Genomic DNA, 23331 nt, shown 5'->3' on the forward strand with positions numbered 1-23331 from the left:
CTTGTGCGATTGTGTAAAAATGACAATATTCATGTTTTTGTAACGTACAGTGCAGCTAATGTCATTTCATGCGTTTGCAGTTAATGAGGCGAAGGGGCATGCAATGCATACAAACCATTGTTTTGATCTCATCGGTCTTAAAACTATACTTGAAATATCATTAGAAATCAAAAGACAAATATTTACACAAAGCTGAGAAAAAGCATAGTTCTTTCTATTTGAAGGCATTTATTAGTTTACTGGAGTGCAAAAAAAAGCAGATGAACATGCAGGAAAGTGAAAGAGTTTATTCAAAACCAGACAGGAAGAGACATGCAAATCACTTGTGCTATTTATTAAATGAACATCAAACAAGCAAAGACAAACTGGCAAGATAATTACTCCAGGATATGTTAGCAATGCATGAAGAGTATCATCTATCACAGAGAAATAGATGTATAAACTATGACATTTTGTACATAGGCTTAGGCTATAATGTTTTTTTTTCTATGGAAGGAAACTATTTTTAATATAATTTCAGGGAATTAATTTTAAAAAATAATGCCTGACCTTATACAGAGAGAAAAAAACTAAATCAAAAACTCATTAATACAGTTTCTTATGGTTGAATTTTTACATATAATTTGACATGCATTTAAATCAAACTAGATGAAGTCTAACATCTTCTGAGCATTATTCATAACATAACTACACAGAATCTCTCTGTGTTATTATGTTATAAATAATGCTCAGAATATTTTGCTAGAAGGCACTTTAAGATAACTATACAGATGTCAAAATCATAAACATATGCAGCTCAATTGTTAACGAGCAGCTTAAATAGAAATTTTGAGGGTCATAAGGCTATTCCACTGCTACTGAAAAGAGATTTATAATAGGTCCCACCAGTCTAAGTGTAATTTTTTTTTACCTCACTTATCCCATTCAGAGAGCACATGTACATATTAACCGAACATGCAGAGACTGAAAGCATGCACTATAAGTATTCACACAGAAACAAAAAGTCGAAAAAAATCACATGCAAAATGTTTACTTCAGCTGTTACTATACCATAGAAATGTTATTATAGAAAGCCAACTGGGACATTGTGATTATTTCATTAGCTAAGCATAGGGCAATGAAGCTTAAACAAGACAGAAAGACAGATATATTCAGAGAATGTATGCCTTCATATAGACAAGAACGAGCATGTACATGATGAGACTCAGATAAATAAAAAGCGGGAACTGTGTATGAAGAGTCACTCCAAGAGGACAGACTGTGGACAAACAAATTACCTTCACTATCAGACATAGTTCCCTGTAGATCATCCATTAGCACGTAGCCACGTCCTCTTGAAGTATCTTCTCTGAGGTGTTGCTGTTGAGAGTCTTGGAGGGACATGCATGACCCAAACTGATCACGGGAGTCTGCAGATATGGGTGGGAGTGGACCTGCAGATGCCCGTGCCATACCCATTGGCTGACCCACCGGACTTAATGGGCTCTCTTCCTCTGAGTTCTGTGCAACAATAGGGATGCGTCCACGGCCACCTTGTACAATGGCCAGGCTTGTAGGTTTCGACCTGCCTGATGGAGTCTGGAAAGCTGAGGTCTCTGTGGAAGGGTCACCTTCAGCTTTGAGTCTCAGAGAAGAACTTGAAATGTCCCTTTTAATGGACAGGTCAAGGCCATAAACAGATGAGGGTCTAGAAGAAGGCCGTGACCTGCTTCCACTGGGATAAGCTGACTCTTCACCCAAAGAGGACCTCATGCCTGGGCTCAGATTCAGGCTCTGGCCCAGATTAAGTGAACCGGCCAAATTAGCTCCAAGTGTGGAGCCGAGGTATTTCTGCTGTTCAGCAATATTCTTGCGAAGCCCAAAGGTGATCTCATCCTGCAGAAGCCTGCTTGACCTGGGAGAAGCACTACTGGACCCCAAGTAGCTACTGTAGTCTGTTTCTAGAGACCTGGTGTCCTGGATTGAGGAATACTTGCCAATGTTGCTGGTGTTTTTGTGTTTCTGGTAGAGCATTGATGTTGGGAGTTGCTTGGCAGCCTGTTTTTCTAAAGTCAGTCTACTTATGCTGTACTTCTCAGTTTTAGGGTAGGCCCTGTAGCTTCCACTAGACACTCCAGTGCTGGGGGTATAGTGATGTGAGAGTCCAGCAAGCTGTTCTAAGCTTTCAGTTCCCCCTGTGCTTCTCCTGAACTCCTGTTTCAGTTGCTGTTTTAAAAGCTTCAGTTCAAATGGTTCTTCCATTGGGTCCTCTTCATCCTGGGCCTTACCATACGAATGAAGTCTAGAGGAGCTGCCCAAGTAGTCTGTACTAACATCTGCAGCAGCATGTCTCAGAAGACGCTCTGCTTTGGCCAGCTCCCTCTCAGCTATGCCATAGCTGGTGGATGAAAGGCTACCAGTGCTCTTTGCAAGGTCCGCTGCATCTTCTAAAAGCATGTAGCTCCTTGGTGTTTGATGTGGATCTAAGTCCGCATAGAAGGAGTCAGCAGATACACTGGACATTGGACTGACTGCCATGCTGCCAGCATGCTCTTCTAAGCTATGCAAGTCAAGATGGTTGCCATATTTTCCTCCCAAGTAAGATGAGGTGTCATAGTTAGTGGCCATTTTGGTAGAATCTAATTCAGAGAGGAGAGCAGCTTGTTGTCTGGCTTTCTGTTGGAGCAAGAGCATTTGGTGGTAGCTCTGTTGTTGTGAGGCAGTCAGAGAAGGAACAGAAGAGTAGATGGACTGAGATTGGTATGGTGACTGAGGCTGGTACAAGGACTGCTGGTACTGTGGGTACTGGTACTGGGAATACTTTCCATACTGGTCGTGCTTGGTCTGTGGAGGAACAAACTCATCAAGTTCTGACTGTGGTGCAGTACGTGGTCTCTCAAGCCCATGTCCACCAACCTCCTCTCCACTTCTTGTCTCACGAATGTTACTCACCTCACTGTCAGACATGTAGTCACGGTCCTCTGCAACACTCTGCAGATAAGCCCTTTCCCTTTTCTCCCTTTCTTTGAGCAATGCATCCTTTCGTCGGTTAATGCCCATCTCCAGGTATCGCAGCTTGGCATCAATCTCCTTTTCTTCCTCATCCAGTTCAGCTTGCTTTTTACGCAATTTGGAGGACTCTCTCTCAACCAGGTCAAGCTCACGGTCAATGTCTTGCAGAATTTTTGCCCGTGCCATGTTTGTGCTCCGGCAGAGACGGCGACGAGCTGAGCCAGTGCTGTAGGCTGTTTGCCCAGCATTGACAGCTTCTTCCTCTGAAGGTGGGTTAGGAAGGGTTCTTTTAACTTTCTTTTGTGTGCCAGATGGAGTTCCACTTGGAGATCCCTTTGCCTTTGAATGACAAATAAAAATAGCAATATCAGTGTTAAATAACTTCTAACTTTTTTAAGCTGAATTGTTCATAGGAACAAATATAGTGCATTGAATGCCTTAAAGATGGTTTCATAGAAGCACTTTAAAAATAAGCAAACAAACACTTGAGTTTTCCACTTCCACTGAGAATAAAGGAGGATGGTAATCTGGTGGATTTTTTTCACTCAGACAGATAGGCCTTGAGGACAGAAAAATACACATACTGTGCTGCTGCAATGCCTTTAAAAGGGCATTCAATAAACACTGAAAATATTAAACAAGACAGCTAGCATGTCAATGACAATCAGGCCTGACAAGAGGACAATAATTCAATATCAATTAATCAAAATTAATCAGGAACTGAAGAATAGCAAGATATTATAAAGTGTTTCATGACATTGAAACCACAGAATAAGAAAGTATTTAGAAATGTTACTCAGAAATAGTAAGCAAATATTTTTTCGGAATAAAGCAGAGAGGCTTTATCTTAGTCTTAGGCTATGTTCACAATGTCAGTCCAAATCGGATTATTTGTGTATCCGATTGGAATCTGATCTAAATTATTGACGTCCACACTGTGTTTCACAACTGTTCAGATCAGATTTGTGTGTCCATGCAGCTCTTTAGTTTTCCGGAATATCTGCATTGGTTTCTATGGCAATGACGTTGTGTTGGTAAGCATAAGCCAAAAACAGCTACAACAACCGCAACAACATAGAGCAAGACAACATTTGCAATACAGATGTTGTCTTATTTACAACAACGACATTGTGCAGCGACACGTACTGGACTCATGTGTCTTCTGAGGCAGCAGCAGAACCGTAAGAGGCTGGTATGAGTGGCTTTATTCCCTGCTGTCTGTCCTTTATATTTTCATTTTCCGCTTGGCCGGCACTTTGCAACAACACAGCCTTGTTTCTGTAGCGTTTTTTTTAGCATTTTTCCGATAACAAGTTCTTATGCTTACGTTTTATGTGGTGTGAGAAAGATGCAAAAAAGCATTTTGAATAAGATTTTAAACCACATATGAATGTAGCTTGAAACGTATTTGTAAAAATCGCATTTCATGTGATTTTTAGCAGTTTACACTTGCTAAATCTGATCGGATTTAAATTGTATATGTACAAAAATTCAGATTTGAATTGACAGTCTGAATGTAGCTTTATACAAACTTATAACAATCATATATACTCACAGAATAACCCTCAGAAAACTGGAAATTTGCTGCTGCCCTCTCTTCTGCAGTTGGGCTCATGGGTTTGGGGTCAGACATTGACCTTTGTATGACCTTGGGTGCCCTAGGACTTGCTGGTGGACCTTTGGATAGATCTGTGGCAGAGCGTATTCTCTGTGGACTTGTGTCTCCAAGGGATTTCTCATAAGACAAATACTCAAGGGATTTGCTAGGGGATACACAAGGGGAAATCGGAGAGTAAAGAACTTTTGGGGATTTGGGAGGACCTTGGGCAACCTGTAGAGTGGAGGCATCTGCTTTGAGGTGAGGGGACTGGCTTATATCAAGTGGACTGGGGCGTCTCTTCGGAGAGGAAGTTCTATCAGAGTCAGGATAATCTAATCTAGCATCTACCTGCACAGAGTGTCCCCTTAGTGTGCCAGAGGAGTCTGTTTGTACAGAGATTTCAGTTAGGGCCTGAACTGAAACAGCTCCTCTTTCACCTATGCCATTTTTACCACCACGTGGTCTACTGCGCCTGCCTCGAGTAGGAACTTCCCATTCATCCTGGTCTTCATCATCTGTCTGTACACAGCTGTCAACACTTTTCTTTGTAGTTTTCTTCTTCCTTCCTGCAGTATAGGCCTTTTCAGTGTTATCCTCTTCATCAGTCTGGCAGCCACTGTCCATCTTTCTTTCTCCTACCACAACAAGTGCCTCTGGCAGGACTTCACCTGGATACATTTGCCTGAACTTCTGTTCCTCCAGCTGCTGTCTGAGCTGTTCTTGGAGTCTTTGGATCTGCTCTAACTGTTCTTGTTGCTGAGCATAAGTCTCCTTTTGCATCAGAAGGTGGGCCTGTCTCTCCTCTTCCTGTTGACATAGTATGTGCTGTTTCATGGCCTGAAGTTCTTCCAGCTCCTTCTGCACAAGAAGCTGTTCCTGTTCCCGGAACCGCTGTATCTCCTGCCTTTCCCACTCAAGTTCTTCAGCCAAGCGCTGCTGCTTCATCTTCTCTAGCTCAAGAAGCTCACGTTCCACCTGGTATTGTCCATCTCCTGGAACCATAGGTGAAGACAAAGCTTCTAAAGAAGCTGCAATTGCATCAAGTGAAGCATTTGTGTAGGTGTCCAGTGCTGCCACTGTGGTGACTGCAGAAACTACATCTGAGAGAGTTGTGGAAAGGCCAGCCTTTGAAACACCAATCTCCAGATTTAATGGTAAGTTGCTTGGTTCTTCTGCTGTGGTTACAGCAATTGTTGAAAGAAAGCTGTGTGATCTAGTCAGTGGTTGATTCTGTAAAGTTGACAATGATGGCATAGTATCACTTGTGTGCATGCCTGATAGAGTATTGTAGGATGTGCTGAAGATAGAACCAGGCTGGGTGGTTATAGCATATGTAGAAGGAACTGGTGCTGCTACAGAAGAATAAACAATGCCATTGGAAGATCGTAGGACACTAGAAACCCCATAGTGGGTCCCAACTGCTGAAGTAATCCTGGCTTGTGTGTACTGTGGAACTGACATTCCAGTGCACACTCCTGTTGATTTGCTTGAATAGTCCACAGCTTCACCTGTTAAAAGTTCATTTTGTTAGATTAAAGCTCAGAATTAAAATATTGCAATGGCAACAGCATCAAGGCATCCATGCAACACCCAAGGGATGAAAAATAAGAACAGCAAAATGTATATTAAATGGCATGCAGCAACATTCAGACACACCCAAAAAAAGACAGCATGCAAAATGACTTCCCAAAAAAGAGAGCATGCAATATCATTTCCCAAAATGAGAGAGAGAGAGAAAAGTAAAAAATCAGCTGGGAATAAGCAGAGGTAACTCAAAATGATACTGAGAAGAAAGATCTTCAATCCCGTACTGACCTGTCACTGACATTTTTCCAGATGTTAGGTCTACAGCACCTTCAGTGGCCGCCTTGTAATCAAAGCTATGCTTACTTTTATATAGGAAGAGACCAGCCTCTGCCAAGTTTGTGTCAGACATTGAGGGTTTAATGCCACCAAGACCTCTCATCCCATAAGGAGTACGATCATATTGATAATGGTCATCTCTGTACCCAAAACGATCCTCTGGTAATGGAGCTGAAGGCTGCTGAGTTGTACAGCTACTGGCAAAAGGAAGCTTATAGACTACATCACAGCAAACTGCTCTTCTTCCAGCAGTAAGATCAACTGGTTTTCCATCATCCTCTGTAATTACAGCAGTGACCACCTCTGCAGTGGATCCATTCATTGCAACCATGGTCTGAGCAGGTTTTACTGTGGTGAGATCAACTGCACCTGCTAAGCCTAAATGAGGAGGTATAGTTGCACCAATAATACTGTTTGCAATTGTAGGAGCTATTGTTACAGGAACAGGGTGAGTTTTACCCATTGTTGTCGAGAGATTTATGGGTTTTTCTGGTTGAGCATCCACAGGCTTGTAAATAATTTGAGTCACAGGCTCAAAGGATTTAGCTGTTGTAAGTTGGAGGGGCATTGATGTAGACATAGATGCCTCACTACCATAAGCTACTGTGGCTGTGCATGTGAGGATGGTGATGTTGTCAGTAACCACTGAGAATGAGGAAGTATCAGTGCTTAGGTTTACTACAGATGACTGCACAGCGCTTTGCTGACGTACACCACAATCAATAGCAAGAGATTGTCGTCTTGACTCAGAGGAAGACAGATCCACACCTTTCATCGATGTCTCTACATCTATCTTTGGAGTTCGGAGATCCACCACCTCACCAGGATGGTAGGCATGTCCATTCTGCACTTGAACTTGTTCAGGTTTTGTGTAATCTTGAACAACAGAGATGCCCGTGGCTCTTGGAATGGGATGTGCAGAGGGTGCTCTTTCATGCACAACAGACACTGTGGTTCTTTGGACTTCAGTGGTTACAACCTGCACACCAATATTTGGAGTAATTGACTGAGGCTGTGTTGAGGCTGAAATAGCTTCATATACGTGACTCATGCTAGATACTACCTTCTCTGGACCACATATTTCTTGACTTTCAATAGATTCAGTAATACGTGTGAATGCCAAAGGTACTCTAGTTGTTTGGGACTGTGGGGGTGGTTGAGGTGGTGAAGGAGGTGGTTTCTGAAGTGATTCTTGGCAAGGACTTATTGAGGCTTGGGTTGTGATACTTTCTGTAGGTGAACCAGGCTGAGATGGCAGAGTAATAACAACATATGTGTCGCGTAAAACCTTTCCAAACCTGGGTGATGTAGGGGACTTGAGGGGAGATGTGGTTCCCATCCTATTCTCCGCAGAAGGACTCAGATTAAGGACACTGTCTGCACTGCTTGTACTTAGTATGGTAGGTCTTGAAGGGGTGTGGACTGTAAGGGGTGGCTGAACACCAGGTATGGGTTTAGGAGCTATGGGAGGTTTAATAGTCTCTCCTGGTTTGTGACTAAAAGTTAGGCCTGCAGGGATGGAGGATGGCTTTGGTGGAACAGGAGGAGGAACATGGGGCTTGTAGGCTGGAGCAAGTGGCTGTCGGTCCCCTGTGGTTGGCACGCCAACTGGAGTAGTTCTTGGGGGGACCTGAGGTGGAGCCTTTTTGGGATACACTGAGGGTTTGGGCAGTGTTGGAGGAGGGAGGGGTGGAGGAACTGGGATGTCTGCTTTTTCCAGAGACGCAGCTCTGCGCAGTACTGTTGGTTTGGGAGGAACTGGAGGAGCAGTTGATACGACACCAGGCATAGTAGATGCTATATATTGCGGTACAGTGGACAAGGGTGATACACTTACAACTACTGGGACTGATGGTCTTGAAATTACACTAGGAACTGATGCTGTAAAAGAGTCAATTTGAGTAGCTGATGACTTAGACAAGTCAACAACACCTGTATGCTCAATTTCTACATCTTTCTCTGTGGCATCCTGTGAGTCACTTGATACTGCATGTGATGCTACTTCTCTTTGTAGTGACAAATCATCTGCAACTGTCTCTGAGACTGGTGTTTTCTGAAAAGCATTATCCACAAGTGGTTCTGGTTCAGTCTTTGTAGCTGAAACTGTTACTTTCTCAGAGTCAGAGTCAACTTTCTGTGTTTGATCAGAAATGCTCTCTTCACCAGATTCCTCTTCACCTGATGAACACTGTGTCACTCTCAGATCAGGTATAGGCAGTATTCTTCTTAGGGGTGCTGTCTCAACTTGGGCTACTGTTGAGCCTTGTGCCATGCCACTCAGATCAGGACCTGCTTGAGTTGGACTGGTTCCTGGAGTCAGAACTGCTCTTTGCTTCTGCATAAGTTCTTCATAGGCTGCCTCTGCATCTAATAATGGTCTTCCATCCTTCCTGGACTGGCCTGTTTTGCTTGATGGCAGGGTGTCTTTGCTTGAGTCAGTATCGGGGAACACGGTTTCTGGTTTAAGAACATCTTCTTTTGGCTTATTGTGTGTTAGCTCCTGTTCCTTAAGCATTATCTCTTTCTTTCTTTGCATCATGTCCTCATAAACCTCATCAGGTGATCTCAGGTTTTTTTTGGGTTTCTCTGACACAAAAAGATTGTCTGGTGCTTGTTCACCGGATGCATCAACAACAAGAGACTCATACGCATAATCTTCAATCAGCATGCCTCCATAAAGAGATTCCTTACCAGGTGGGGGTTCGTTTCCATCATTAGTTGGAGATTTGGCTTTTAGCATTATCTCTTCATACGCCTCTTCCGCAGTTCTTAATGAATGCTTTCCCTTTTCTTTGAACTGATTATCAACGTATTGCTCATCTGTTGGAGAATACAGTGAAACTGAAGTTGGTAACTTATAGACTTTTTGGACAGCAACAATCTTTTCTGGGAGTATCTCAAAGCTCTCTGGTTCTGACTCCATGCTTGGGGAGAGGTCTGAGCAAGAAGACCTGCGGATTTCCTCCATCTCTGCTTCCTGTCGTAGCTCTTCTGTGGGAGAAGCATCCTCAATTGGTGAGAGGTTGCTTGGTGGAGTTTTGGGCCTTTCTCTCCTTCTCTGTGCCCGTATCTCCTCTTTGTCTTTCTTTGACTTTTTTCCTGAGCCCTTCTGCTTCTCCTGTTCTCTCAGAAGCTCCTCTTCTTCTCGCAGCTCCTCTTCCTCTGATGAATCCTCAATGGTAGGAAGCATCTGACCTGGTTGCCGGTGCTTTGCTTTCCTCTGCTGCTTGCCCTCACCACTAGACCGAACATGACTTGGGCTGCTGCTGTCACTGTCTTCATCAAGAGAAGACAAAGATGTTGGAGATGTTCCAGGGGTAAAACTGGATGCATGTAAACTAGAAGAGCCTTCACCTCTTGACCTATCATCAGGAGAGTCTGTAAGGCTCTCTAGCTCACCATCATCTGATGTCTGACGTACAGTTGCTATACTGTTAAGCTCAATTGTTTTGAAATGTCGTATGCCAGCTCCACTGCCTACTGAAGGTTGTTCTCCTTTAGCTAGTTCTTCAATTTTAGTTACAGAAATAATACTCTTCCGTTCAAGCTCATCTTCTGGACTAATACTGCTGTTTTTGAGAAGACGTCTGGCCTTGCCTGATTCACTTTTGTCCTTTTCATCTTTTTTTGCCTTTTGTTCCATTTGCTTCTTCTCTTGATCTTTGATTTTACGTCTGGCCAGGTTTTCTTCGTCAGTCGGTGAAGCATCTTCGTCTGCGCTCATCTCTATGATCTGCTTCCGGATAAAATCCTCTTCATCCACAGGACTCTCCATTTCTACTTCCTTATTACCAAAATTATTTTTGCTTTGAAGTTTAGGTGAAGGTTCTCCCTCACTACTCTCCTCAAATGAATCACCTTGGATATCAGTTGGAACCAGAAGCTTTTTTCGTTCTTTTTTTGGAGCATCATTCCTTTGCTCTTTAGTTTCTTCATGTTGGTCATCCTCTGAGCTGGGTGACATTGGAGACATTGGCAAAACCTCCAGTCGACGCTTGACCTTTGGAGTTTCAGTTTGTGATTCCTCTTTAGATGATGTCTGAGCCTCTAGTATTGGAAGGACAGTACTTTCCAACTTGGCCAGGTCTGAAGGACTCGTGGGGCTGCTCTCTCTCTCTTTCTCGCTAGGCTCCTTCAGTAGCTCATTGTCTTTTATTGAGACAGCAGCATCTTCTTGGATCTACAAAACAGAAAATTAATTAGAATTTGAGCTGTATTCAATGTATAATGAAAATATACATTATTATAAAAAAGAGAAATTTAAAAATAACTACATTAAAATAAGCTTTGGGATACTATCTAGCCAATGATCCTACAGTATGGGCAATAAGAAATACCTCTACAGCTACATGTACAGTTACCTCTCCAGATTCATCAATTTTATTAGGCTTTATCAATGGCTGTAGCACATCATCCTGTTTCTCTTGTGCTTCAGAAGACAACTTCCCCTCTTCTGATTTGTTTCTTTCCTGTTGGCTAAATGTAGAGGATGGGGAGGCTAGTTCTACATCATGGTCTAGGCTATGGGACACAGATTCAGCTGTATATTCAAGTTTTGCTTTTTTGGTGATTTCCTGGTCAGTTATAACCAGTGCTTTTTCCATCAGCTCCTTGGGCAATTTATCTTTCTCGTTAGATATGGTAGACGTTACAACAGGGGTTTGGGCTTTTTGTGTAGACAGCATCTCTTCAGGCTTATTATCAATTTCTGCTTTTATGTCTTCCATCTTACTAAACACAGGGGGTGAGAAGATTTCTATTTTCTGGTCAGTAAGACCCTTTGGTATGGCAGACTGTTCTAGAGCCTTTTCAGTCACAGAGTCTGGAATCTGCCCAACACCCTTCTGTTCTGGCAACATTATTTCTACCACCTCAGTTACAGAAGGGGTTTGGGCTTGTTGTGTAGACTGCATCTCTTCTGGCTTAATCTCAATTACTGCTTGTGTATCTTCACTCTTACTAATCGCAGGGGATGAGGGGATTTCTATTTTCTGGTCAGTAAGACCACTTGGTATGGAGGACTGCTCTAGAGCCTTTTTTGTCACAGTGTATGGCATCTGCTTAATTTCCTTTTCTTCAGGCAATAGTTCTACCATCTCTGAAACATTTTTATTATTAACAGAGGACATTTCATCTTTAATGACTATACACTCGTTCTCATTCTCTGTTATAACAGCATCTGAATCAGTTTTTCCCTCATAGACTTGATCTTTTTCTGATGTTTGGTCTACTTTGGAATCAGCCTCTTGAAAGTCTGGAGAGCATGTATCCCCCATCTTTTTCTCTTCACTGTTTTTATCTGATTGTTCATGGAAAGTGCTTTCAGGACCAAATTCAAAATGTTTGTTGTCAGTAAAAGTCTTAATAGTGACTTTCTGCTCTGTGTTCTCGAGTATCTCTAAATCTCCACCTGCTTGCTCTGGCATATATTTTTCTGTGCTCATCTGTTCCTTTTCCAGTTGCTTATCCTCTTTTTCCTCACATAGTTCTTTAGTGCACTGCTCCTTTGCATTATAATTTCGAACATTTACAAATCCATTATTTTCTGTGGAGGTGAGTCTAGCAACTGGAGATTGTGAAGGCACATCTAACTGTGTCTGTGATGTGTCCTCAACCTCGATCTTATCTTCTGTTAAACTTCTTTTAGAAATTTCATCATTTTTATCTACAGAAATATCATTTTCCATAAGAGTAGAATCTTTTCTAGTGACTTCTGACTTTTCGAATGGGTCTTTCATCTTTTGCATTTGTACAATAAGCTCTTCTGTGTCACATACATTTAAATTGTTTTGAGAGGTTAACTCTGTATGGTCTGTAATCTGCTCTGCTGTTAATATGTTTTCTAAAATGGCATCCACTATGACCCCAGTTTCCACACTTTTAAGTGTTTCTGATTTATTTTCTGGCACTGCAGATTCTTCTTGATCAGTAAAATTATGGGATAGTGGATCATCACTGGTCTCAACCCTTGATGCCTCAATGTGTACAGAGGCCTCAGGTTTCCTCTCTGGCACATTCCCTACGCTACCCTGATCAGGATCAGTAGTTGCTGTCTCGATAGAGATTTCCTTTACAGACATGTTATCTACTGCATCTACAATTGAGGTTAGTGTGAGCTCTTCGGATTGTTTCTCTCGAATCTGACTGTGCGGTTCCTTGCTTATAGGAGTGCATGCATTGGGCTCTGATATTTTAATCTGTGTGGCTGGCTCTGATGTCTCAGTGTTTTGTGGCTCTATGTCTTTCTCTGGAATAGCTTCCATGTCACCAACCAAAAGGGTCTGAGTGACATTATTAGACATAGGGTCTTCCTGGCTGCTTTCAGGCTCTGTTTCAACTCTGTTAGTGTATTCTGGCTCTTGGACCTGGCACAGTTCTGGTTCACTGTTCTCTGCTCTCTGTACCTCTGCAGGGGCCTCAATTTTTTCTAAAATTTCAGCCTTTTCGACATTTGCCTCTTTAACATCTGCTGTCTCTTCTGAAACAGGATGTAAGGGAGTGGTATTTTCGCTAACTATTTGCTCAGGTGGAGTCGTTATGCCCTCAACATTTTCAATTAGGGTGCCAAGTGCTTGTTGTTTGCTCTCTTCTGGTACTACCTGTGTACTCTTCGGTACTGGCTCTGCTGTAATTCCTTGTTGTGTATCTGTATTTTTGACATCTTTATCATCAACTTTGGCTGACACTGGCTCAGACTTGTCATCAAGGGCCTGAGTTATGCTGGGCATCCGTGTTAGCCCTTTGGCAGGGGTGGCAGTGGCAGTGGGTGCAGGAGAGGAAGGGGTGGAGGACACTTTACAGGCTGGGGAGGAGGGAGGGGTGGGTTCATGTTTGGCTGGTAGCTTGGATGGAGAAGGTGGAGGTGGCATATCCCCAAGTTGCCCGGAGAGAGCCCTTTGTGTCTGGCAGTTTAGGCAGAGCCATTCTTTCTGTAAAAAAATGAATAATAACAAATTTGAGATGAAGTATTGAAGGTTGAAGTGCAATTTCCATCCATTTCCATTCCTCTGATTCAGTTTTTCCAAGTTGCACAACACAGTTAACTAATAAACTTCTAATGCTACAGCAAAATGATAACTCATTCTATTTCTGGAATGCTTTTTAAATTTATGTAACTTAAGAGATTGTCCATTTATTATTAATAGTAATGGGATGAAGCTTTATCAGCTCAGTGTCAGAAAAACTTGTTCAGCAAAAAACTGCACCTCAACTACACTTTAACGATAGTGTATGTGTGGGGTGAACAAACATATATCTGTATGTGAATTTGTCTTTCTGTTTAGGCGAATGCCCATTGCTAATCATGAAGTAAAAAGAGCTAAAAGATTAAGCGGGTTTAGGCGGTACTGTGTGGATATATGATAATTCTCCACCATAAAGACATAGGATATACAATATCCTAATAGGATAGCTGTTGTTTCTGATATTTGAAGCTGCAACACATTTGAAAATGCAATAAAGGAAATGTCTAGTTTTTTTTTTTTTGTGGAAAAAAGTATCCTTTCAGCTTAATTTACTTTGAGAGACCACATGGGAGAAAATTATATCCCCCACTTAAGGCGTGACTGTGATTTGAACACAGCTCAATTAAAACTAAACAACTGTTTATAATGGCTGTTTCCCCAAAATTATTGCAGCCCACAGGAATTTATTTAGAAAGATTTCAAAGATATATTTTCTAAAGAGAACACTGAAGCTGATGAGAGCTGCAGAAAGAACAATGCTTGAAATGAACCTTGTGGTGTCAAACTGAGCACTCCTTAACACTGGATGCACCACAAATGACACCGTCAGAGATGAATATTACATGTTCATGGGGGATGTAGATGCCACATGCAGGCAGTCCTCTCATGAGGAATCATGCCCCACTGGCTGACGTAAATCCAGAGCGATCTATGTTAGGCTTCAGTGCTGAGGCATGCTTAGCTATGTTGAAGCTCTCCAATGGCTTAGCTGCAGGGTTTAGTCTAATTCTAGAGGAGGTCTGGGATCCCTGTGCAATGCAAGGGCAGAGACACTCAGAAAAAAGGATATTTCATTCCGTACACAATGGGTTATATGGCAAGGCCTTATACTGTATGTAGTGTACACAGACACAGCTCAAGGACAAAGACATACAATCCTTATTAAACCATATAAGATGAAAGATAGATGTGATTGTAACCTTATTAGAGGTACTTGTATTTCAACATTATGTGGTAAAGTGCATCAGAAGAGGACAAAATATTATTATTCTCTTCGAATGAAAAAATGATCAACAATTAAAGACCTAGGAGATCACATGTTGAGTTTTTTTTATTTTAAATTAACTGCTGATCTTGATGAATTGATAAATAGTGAAGCAGTGATGAGCAAAAACAGATGTCTAATGTTCTAATGCAGCTTGATGGACTTTAAATTGAAACAAGTTGAGCTCAACTTCTTTTCATGTAATTTATCAGCAACAAAGCAATCTTCCCATGTGCCAAACTACAAATTACAGATCAGATGGAGGCAATTTACTGTAGACTTAGATCTAAATGGAAACACATCTGTCTGACTCGCAGGTCATAGACTTAAATAACAAAACATTAATTTTGAGTCATTTTGTCAAATATCTGGCCACTAACCTCTGCATGATCTGGCTAGCATACTCATGTGTTTTACCAGCCTCACAAGCTGAGGCATTAAATCCACTAGCCTAAGAGATGAAGAGACTGTGACTGATGCAAAATAACGAGAGTTCGAGCAGTCACATGATTTGTGGCTTAGGCTGAAAACACTGCTCGTCTCCTCACCACTCATTATTTTATATTTGCTGAGTTTGCAGACAGGGATATCAGACACAGTTACATGAAGATTTTATGAGGACCTATATAATCGATGTCAGACTTCTTTAGAGCACCTCAGGCTGCTGATAAGGTATTGTGTAAGATTTATTTACGATATAGGATGTACAGCAGATAAAATGGTTATGGAAGAAATATGGTTAAAAGGTTAGTTCAACTAAAAATGAAAATGATCCCATGATTTACTCACCCTCAAGCAATCCTAAGTGTAAATTAAATTCTTCTTTCAGACAAACGAGTTGTCAAAAAATGTCCTGGCTCTTCCAGTGACTATTGGGTCATTTTTGAAGTCCATGAAAGTGCATCTGTCCATCATTAAACTGCTCCACTCGGCCTCGGGGGGTTAATAAAGGACTGAAGAGATGCGATGGGTTTATGTAAAAATACCAATATTTTAAACTTTATAAAGTAAATGATCTAGTATCCGGCGATCAACTTACAGAAAAACTGTAGCTCCCATGCCTCTCGCAGTTCAAAATGCTAATGCTACGTCTGACAAGGAAAACTGGTTTGCAATGTCAGTGTGCATCCAGGCGCAGGAGCAGTTTTATGATGGACAGATGCACTTTTATGGACTTCAAAAATGACCCAACAGTCACTGCCATTATAAAGCTTGGAAAAGCCAGGACGTTTTTAATATAACTCTGAAAGAATAATGTCATATACCCCTAGGTAGGATAAGTAAATCATGGGATCATTTTCATTTTTGGGTGAACTAACCCTTTAATGCAAAGGAACATCTCAATTTTATACATTTTAAAGTGTAAATATATCCCATGAAGTTTAAATAAAAAAATGCAATCACAGCACAGACCAATTTGTTAAACTACTACAACAGAGCAGTTTTGATGAAAACTGAAATATCAACAAGTACAGTAAGATAAAAATAACCTATCCTGCAAAGAAATCCATCTCTCTTTTGTAATGTGATGCCACTTCAAGGGGGATTTTAGATGCTTGATTACAAAAGCCGCAGAAAAGGTTTTCCCACATAAATTTCGGCTATTCTTTCTATGGCACAAGAAACCTGACTTGACTTCCAATTGAAGAAAACTGCTTGAAATCCTAATCTAATGAGCACAGAAGAGGTGGGTGTGCACACACTCAAAGCCAGAATTTGTGTATGTGTGAAATCTGTCAATAAAGGTGTGAAACAGAGCTAAATTTACTAAAAGCCCACAGAAATCAACAAGCTTATTTTGTTGATGTAATACACTCCATTACAAAATATAACATGGCAATTATAATTTCCGTCATATATTGTTCTTTACGGGTATTTTTACAACTGTAAAAGAATATTAAATTAACATGGTAATACCTTCAGTATAAGTATATAATCAGTATAATATACTTTCCAAATCTGTCAATTTAATATATTTTTTAATGTCAATACAAATTTACCACCGTTGTGACAATAACTGAAATTTGGTGGAATCAGTGGTTACCATGTAGAATTATCCAAATTGTAAATTATCAGCAAAAAGTACACACTAGTGTTGTAGTCAAAACTACCTAATCTGAGACCAAGACCAATGTGTTGAGGCCAAGACCAAGACCAAAGCAGGACTAGACAGAGTCAGGACCAAGACCAGACCAGCACTCTTTCAATTCATGAAGATCCAAATTACTACCTGAGAAGATATGACTTATTTTTAACCAATAACTATAATAAGAATAACACCAATCAAATTAAATAATTAACAACAAAATACATCTTTGAACAGCAGAGTAGGTCCCGAAGATATATCATATACATTGGTAAATTACAAAGGCATAAATAGTTTTGAGAATAATGTTTATTTTATTTTATTTTTTATTATTGAATGTTTGTATAACAGCAATATGTTTGCAATCAAATTTGTGAAAACAGGAGATAACTGAAAATTGATACTGCAAACATGTTATACTAAAAATCCAGATCTCATACAATCTTGGCAACCTCATTCATTTCTGAACTGGCACAATAAACCAATCAAAATAGAAATGAGTTATTGATTGCATCTGAAGCAGCAAGTTTTACATCCAATCACATTAATGATGTTAATAAATACATCAGACAATGCACCGGCAAATTAGCAATATAATTAGTCCTCTTAGTCTGAGCCTAAGACAAATGTGGTTGAGACCAAGACAAGACCAAGATCGGCCTTGAGTAATGCAACACTAGTACACACAAAACATAGATAATCCAGTTGTACTGTAAATATACTTGGAGATATGGAATAAGCTTTTCCTAATTTATATATTTAAATGTGACCAAATCAAGTGTTCAAGCCAATTTGTTTGTACTTCTGTTGTAGCAAACAGATATGAAGTCATATTTTCTCAATAACCTTTCCACACACTTCCTCCTCCTCCAAACTCTAATATCATCTGCCGCCTCCTCTCTCTCTCACTCTCAACTCTCTTTCTTTCTCTCCTCCTCTCACATCCGCCACCCCTCTTTCTCTCCTTATTAGCTACAGTAGGTCTGTGTGTGAGGTTCATACTTCCTGTAAGACTCTGTGTTGCATGGCACCATATGGATTTCCTGGTGCTGCCTGCATGGGTACTAAGCATTCTGATGTATGCTGAGACTAATGCTTTAACAACAACACATAAAAACACAACAAAAACAAAAAATTCAACCCACACACTCTAGATAGTCTCGCACAGCCACACCTTCAGACTAACGGCAGAAGGTCTAGACTCCATCGCTGCTTTCATTGGCCGAGGACACTGACTGACAAGTAAAGCAACCGATCACCAACCAATTCACAGCATCATGTTTAGAGGAATGAAAATATAACGCTGATGTCCCGGCTACAATAACTCTTGGACATATTTTAAAAAGTCTATTCTGCGAACGTCACATATTTAGAAAATACAGCTTTTAATTGATTCTGAAAGTGCTCATTGTCTTTCAGTTGTCAACATGACTGCTTTCTTCTTCCATGAGAGGGTTTGGCACTTTGTTTCCAGACAGATCATTAAAGAACACGGTACACATCTCCCGGAAAGCCTGCAGAATTCAACCAATCAGATGACGAGTTTAAAACTTTAAAAGCCTTTCCAATTTTGTGTGACTTATGCATCAGACGTTCAGCCAATGGTCCTTGAGTAGGTATCTACAGATAACTCACTGTATCTGTGGACTACAAGTGGGATTGTTAAAAACCTAATGTACATATACAAATGTAGCTATTTGTTTATGCACATGCACACATTCACTGCTATGCACACCTTTAATAAAGGGCCAGCATGACACATGAAACATAAATGTACACTCACCTAAATGATTATTAGGAACACCTGTTAAATTTCTCATTAATGCAATTATATAATCAACCAATCACATGGCAGTTGCTTCAATGCATTTAGGGGTGTGGTCCTGGTCAAGACAATCTCCTGAACTCCAAACTGAATGTCAGAATGGGCAATTTTGAGTGTGGCATGGTTGTTGGTGCCAGCCCGGCTGGTCTGAGTATTTCACAATCTGCTCAGTTACTGAGATTTTTACGCACAACCATTTCTAGGGTTTACAAAGAATGGTGTGAAAAGAGAAAAACATCCAGTATGCGGCAGTCTTGTGGAGGAAAATGCCTTGTTGATGCTAGAGGTCAGAGGTGAAAGGGCCGACTGATTGAAGCTGATAGAAGAGCAACTTTGACTAAAATAACCACTCGTTACAACCGAGGTATGCAGCAAAGCATTTGTGAAGCCACAACACACACAACCTTGAGGCGCATGGGCTACAACAGCAGAAGACCCCACCGGGTACCACTCATCTCCACTACAAATTGGAAAAAGAGGCTACAATTTGCACAAGCTCACCAAAATTGGGCAGTTGAAGACTGGAAAAATGTTGCCTGGTCTGATGGGTCTCGATTTCTGTTGAGACATTCAGATGGTAGAGTCAGAATTTGGTGTAAACTGAATGAGAACATGGATCCATCATGCCTTGTTACCACTGTGCAGGCTTGTGGTGGTGGTGTAATTGTGTGGGGATGTTTTCTTGGCACACTATAGGTCCCTTAGTGTCAATTGGGCATCGTTTAAATGCCATGGCCTACCTGAGCATTGTTTCTGACCATGTCCATCCCTTTATGACCTGACCACCATGTACCCATCCTCTGATGGCTACTTCCAGCAGGATAATGCACCATGTCACAAAGCTTGAATCAATTCAAATTGGTTTCTTGAACATGACAATGAGTTGACTGTACTAAAATGGCCCCCACAGTCACCAGATCTCAACCCAATAGAGCATTGTGGCAAGGGGGGCGTGGTTTAGCGAGGTCTGCAGCGGGAGAGAGAGCCGCGGGACGAGCGGTGGAAAGTGAGTGGGTTGGACGCAGATTGATAACACCTGTATCTTGTTCCAGTAATGGGCGTGGAGAGAGGATAAAACGCCAGTGGAACCGGAAGCCAGAGAGAGAGAGAGACCGGACGGTTGATGCCACACACACACAGAGACTGAGAAACCTGAAGCCGGAAGTGCCGACCCGGAAGTGATCGTTATTGTTTTGAGTATGAAAGAATCTCCACACTACTGAGTGTGCCTTGAATATTGAGAGAATAAATAAAGAAGCATCAACCGTCCAGCCGACCCCCATGTCCTCTTCCTTCCTCACATTACGAACTTATTACAAGCATCTTTGGGATGTGGTGGAACGGGAGCTTGTGCCCTGGATGTCCACAAATCTCCATTAACTGCAAGATGCAATCCTATCAATATGGGCCAACATTTCCAAAGAATGCTTTCAGCATCTTGTTGAATCAATGCCACATAAAATTAAGGCAATTCTGAAGGCGTAAGGGGGTCAAACACAGTATTAGTATGGTGTTCCTAATAATCCTTTAGGTGAGTGTATTTCTCAATGGCGAGATTGCTGTCTTTGTACGCCAAGAGCTTGCTTTAATGGACTGAGTGCCTAGTGGCTGTCTCTCCGTCATGCAAGCACACACAAAACACCTTCACATCTAAAAATACGCCTGCTTTCAAATCATCAGGGAGAGGATGGCACGTGGTGGACACTGCAGGAATGCGTCTGGCCTAAAAGAGAGCCTTTTGAGCTAAAAGGAAAACACACAGTCACATACACAGCAATAAAAACTTGCTGCCACAAAGAGAACCATCTCCCATAATGCTCTGCGGTCAGCTCTGCCTCTACCACTCTTTTGCCAATCTGGCTATTTTTGCCTCAGTGTACTGGAGTATAGAGGCCATTACTTGGATATTCACGTGGACTCATTGTCCTGTAGATTAAGAGTCCTAGAGGTTCTGCTAAAAATGCATGCAAGAAATCAGAAGATAGCTAAAGATAAACAAAGCAAACATCATAATCAAACAGACAAGAGGACAGATCTCCATGGCGATGGAAGGCACACAGACTCACACGTCTGTAGACATTATATAAAGTGATCAAATAGACAGATAGGGAAACGGAGCTGTAGCTATGGGAACAGAACAAGCAGACAGAGGAAGATGGATATGAAGCATTCAAGTTGAAGTCTTTCAAGGCAAGATGTTTAGCTCATTTCTAGACATAAAATGTAAATGTAAACAGACTTGTAAAATAGTACAAAAGTCTACAAAATGACATTCTAAAGGAAAGTTTACAGACCCATACTCTAAATCTAAATACTCTAAATCCTAAAATATTAAAATCAATCAATCAATATGATTACATTTTTAAAAAGAATTAGCATCTAACATAAAAGTTTGTGTCAATTAATCATATCTAGAAACATTTCCAACCTTTTGGAGTATAAGAGTATAAACACAAACTTTTATGTAAATTGCGATTAACCAATTTGACAGCACTAAAAATACTACTACCAAACAGTTAAATAGTAAAAAAAAAAAAAACACACAACAAACATTGAAAATTACATTTTATACAAACATTGACCGTTCCTCAGTTGTGAAGTATTTTAACCACAATACACAATGTCACTAATAAAATATAAAAATGCTGAAATATTTTGTGAAAATAATGTGAAAGCATTAAGGATACATAAAATGATAACTCTGAAATAACCACAAAAATACTAAACACAAGGAATAACTTGAAATGTGGTCCAATGACAGGGTGGTGTAAATGTTCATTAAGTTTGACATTTTAGAAAAACTACAAAAATTAAAGTTGTTTTATAGGTGGAGCAAGTTATCAATTTTGATGGAAAATGGAGTAATGTGCAATGATAAATAATGCACAATATGAAATTATTATATCATGTTGACTTATATGAATATAATTCAAAATATAATATTGAATTATATTCACATGTAAACTCAAAAAATGCATATTTTAAGATTTGAAGATGTGCAGTGCGACAATATTATTCTCTGCTGAAAAGCATCCTTTTTATCAAGCCTGATTCAAATCAGGTCAAATGTAGAATGCAATCATGCCTGCTGTACAGCAATAGAGAGACTGCACAATAGCATAAAGCATTTCTGGCTGTTGGATGCTCAGATTTAGGGAGGTGGTGGATTATGTAAAACTGGAGTTCTGCTCTGAGGGAGGCCATGCAGTGCTGACCCCGGGGTGAGAATACTGAGGAAGGGGAGTCAGCTAAATCTTTTAGGCTGGTGAAGTGGGAAGTGAATGGGTCACAGTAAGCGTGAGCACGAGGGCATAGCCCTAGAGGATGGAGGGATGGCAAAACCAAAGACAAGATCTAACACAATCTCAGACAAACAACATGTACTTCATGTAACTCAGGGCCGTCTGTGACTGTAAGCATGGAATGAATGGGTTATCTTTGAGGTGGAAGGAACAGCACATCAGGTTGCTGGCAACTGACTCAAAGCCTAAGGCAGATGGCCAATCAAACACACACCCAAGAGTGTGAGATCTAATCCCTGGTCCAGTTCTCTGTGGGACCATTGTGAAACTGTCAACACTGTGCCACATGGAAAAAGTGCCACACCTGATTTGTCCAACAAAACCTACATCATTAGCCATAAAAGATACTTTTATAAAGCTCAACAGTTACATTTGCAAATAAGCACAGATCTGCCAATTACAGTACTGTCAGTGGATACAACCAGGTTAGATACCATCAAGTTAGAGTATTTCAGGTTCAAAACAAATTAAGCTTAATTGACAGCATTTATAACAAAATGCGAATTCCACAAAAATGAATTGATACATCCCTAATTTTTAAAGAAATAGGGCTATTTTTTTGTGGAGGATTTAAAATAAAAATAAAATCCAAAAATATTTCTAAAAGCACTTGAATTATTCTGTATTATTTTAGCTGCAAGTTTTCTTATCATTGTTTTAGGGTTTAGGGCAGTGGTGGGAACTCCAGTCCTGGAGGGCCACTGCCCTGCAGAGTTTAGCTCCAACCCTGATCAAACTCGCCTGCCTGTAGCCTTCCAGGGCCCTGTCCCAAATGGCACCCTAAACCGTCGCGGTCTTCCTCTGAGTCCACACTTTCACGACGTAATGCCGCTTTGACTGCCGGGTAGAAGTCCTCTGCGTAGCTCGCAAACTTGCGGGCTCAGCTGAAGTACGCATCGAGGGCGCATAGCAGACGCAAAGGGGGCGCTCACGAGCACCCTTCTTTAAGCTTAAATGATGAATGGGACACCCTACGGTCTTGTGGACTTAACGAACACGTGCACGCAAAGGCCATTGAATTTTCAAGACCGAAAGTGCACATGAAGTGTGCCATTTGGGACAGGGCCTAGTAATCCTGAAGACATTGATTAGCTGGTTCAAGTGTGTTTGATTAAGGTTTAGAGCTAAACTCTGCAGGATAGTGACTCTCCAGGAATGGAAGTGCCATGCCTGGTTAAGGTGTCATGATTCAATGGCTGATTTTTTAAGAAAAGGACAGACAAGTCGATTTCAACTTGCATTGAACCTGTAATATTACTACAAGATGAGCAAAATGTTAGTTTAGTTAAATTCTTAAATGCTTTTTGTGTTTTATATTATACTGCCCGGGATGCCTAGGGAACATTTACAACCTTCTAAACCGTTTAAAACAAGCGAGAAATGCCAAGCATGAGAATGAAGAAAGAAGAGAGTTTAAATGAGAATTATAGGAGAC

At 40.9% G+C, this 23331-nt stretch overlaps 1 protein-coding gene across 7 annotated transcripts in view; it reads right to left on the reverse strand.

Annotated features, from left to right (window-relative positions):
• pcloa (piccolo presynaptic cytomatrix protein a) overlaps positions 1 to 23331 on the reverse strand; it is a 60442-nt gene that overhangs the window by 28544 nt on the left and 8567 nt on the right. For all 7 annotated transcript variants that reach the window (XM_067428052.1, XM_067428056.1, XM_067428053.1 and 4 more), the window contains exons 4-7: positions 13054 to 13383; positions 6407 to 10634; positions 4547 to 6099; positions 1278 to 3330 (exon numbers count right to left, since the gene is read on the reverse strand). In XM_067428052.1, the coding sequence (XP_067284153.1) occupies positions 1278 to 3330; positions 4547 to 6099; positions 6407 to 10634; positions 13054 to 13383 (8164 nt within the window). The remainder of the gene's footprint in view (positions 1 to 1277; positions 3331 to 4546; positions 6100 to 6406; positions 10635 to 13053; positions 13384 to 23331) is intronic.

Source organism: Pseudorasbora parva, chromosome 20 (genome assembly GCF_024679245.1).
Source record: "Pseudorasbora parva isolate DD20220531a chromosome 20, ASM2467924v1, whole genome shotgun sequence".
In the NCBI taxonomy this organism is placed as follows: domain Eukaryota; kingdom Metazoa; phylum Chordata; class Actinopteri; order Cypriniformes; family Gobionidae; genus Pseudorasbora; species Pseudorasbora parva.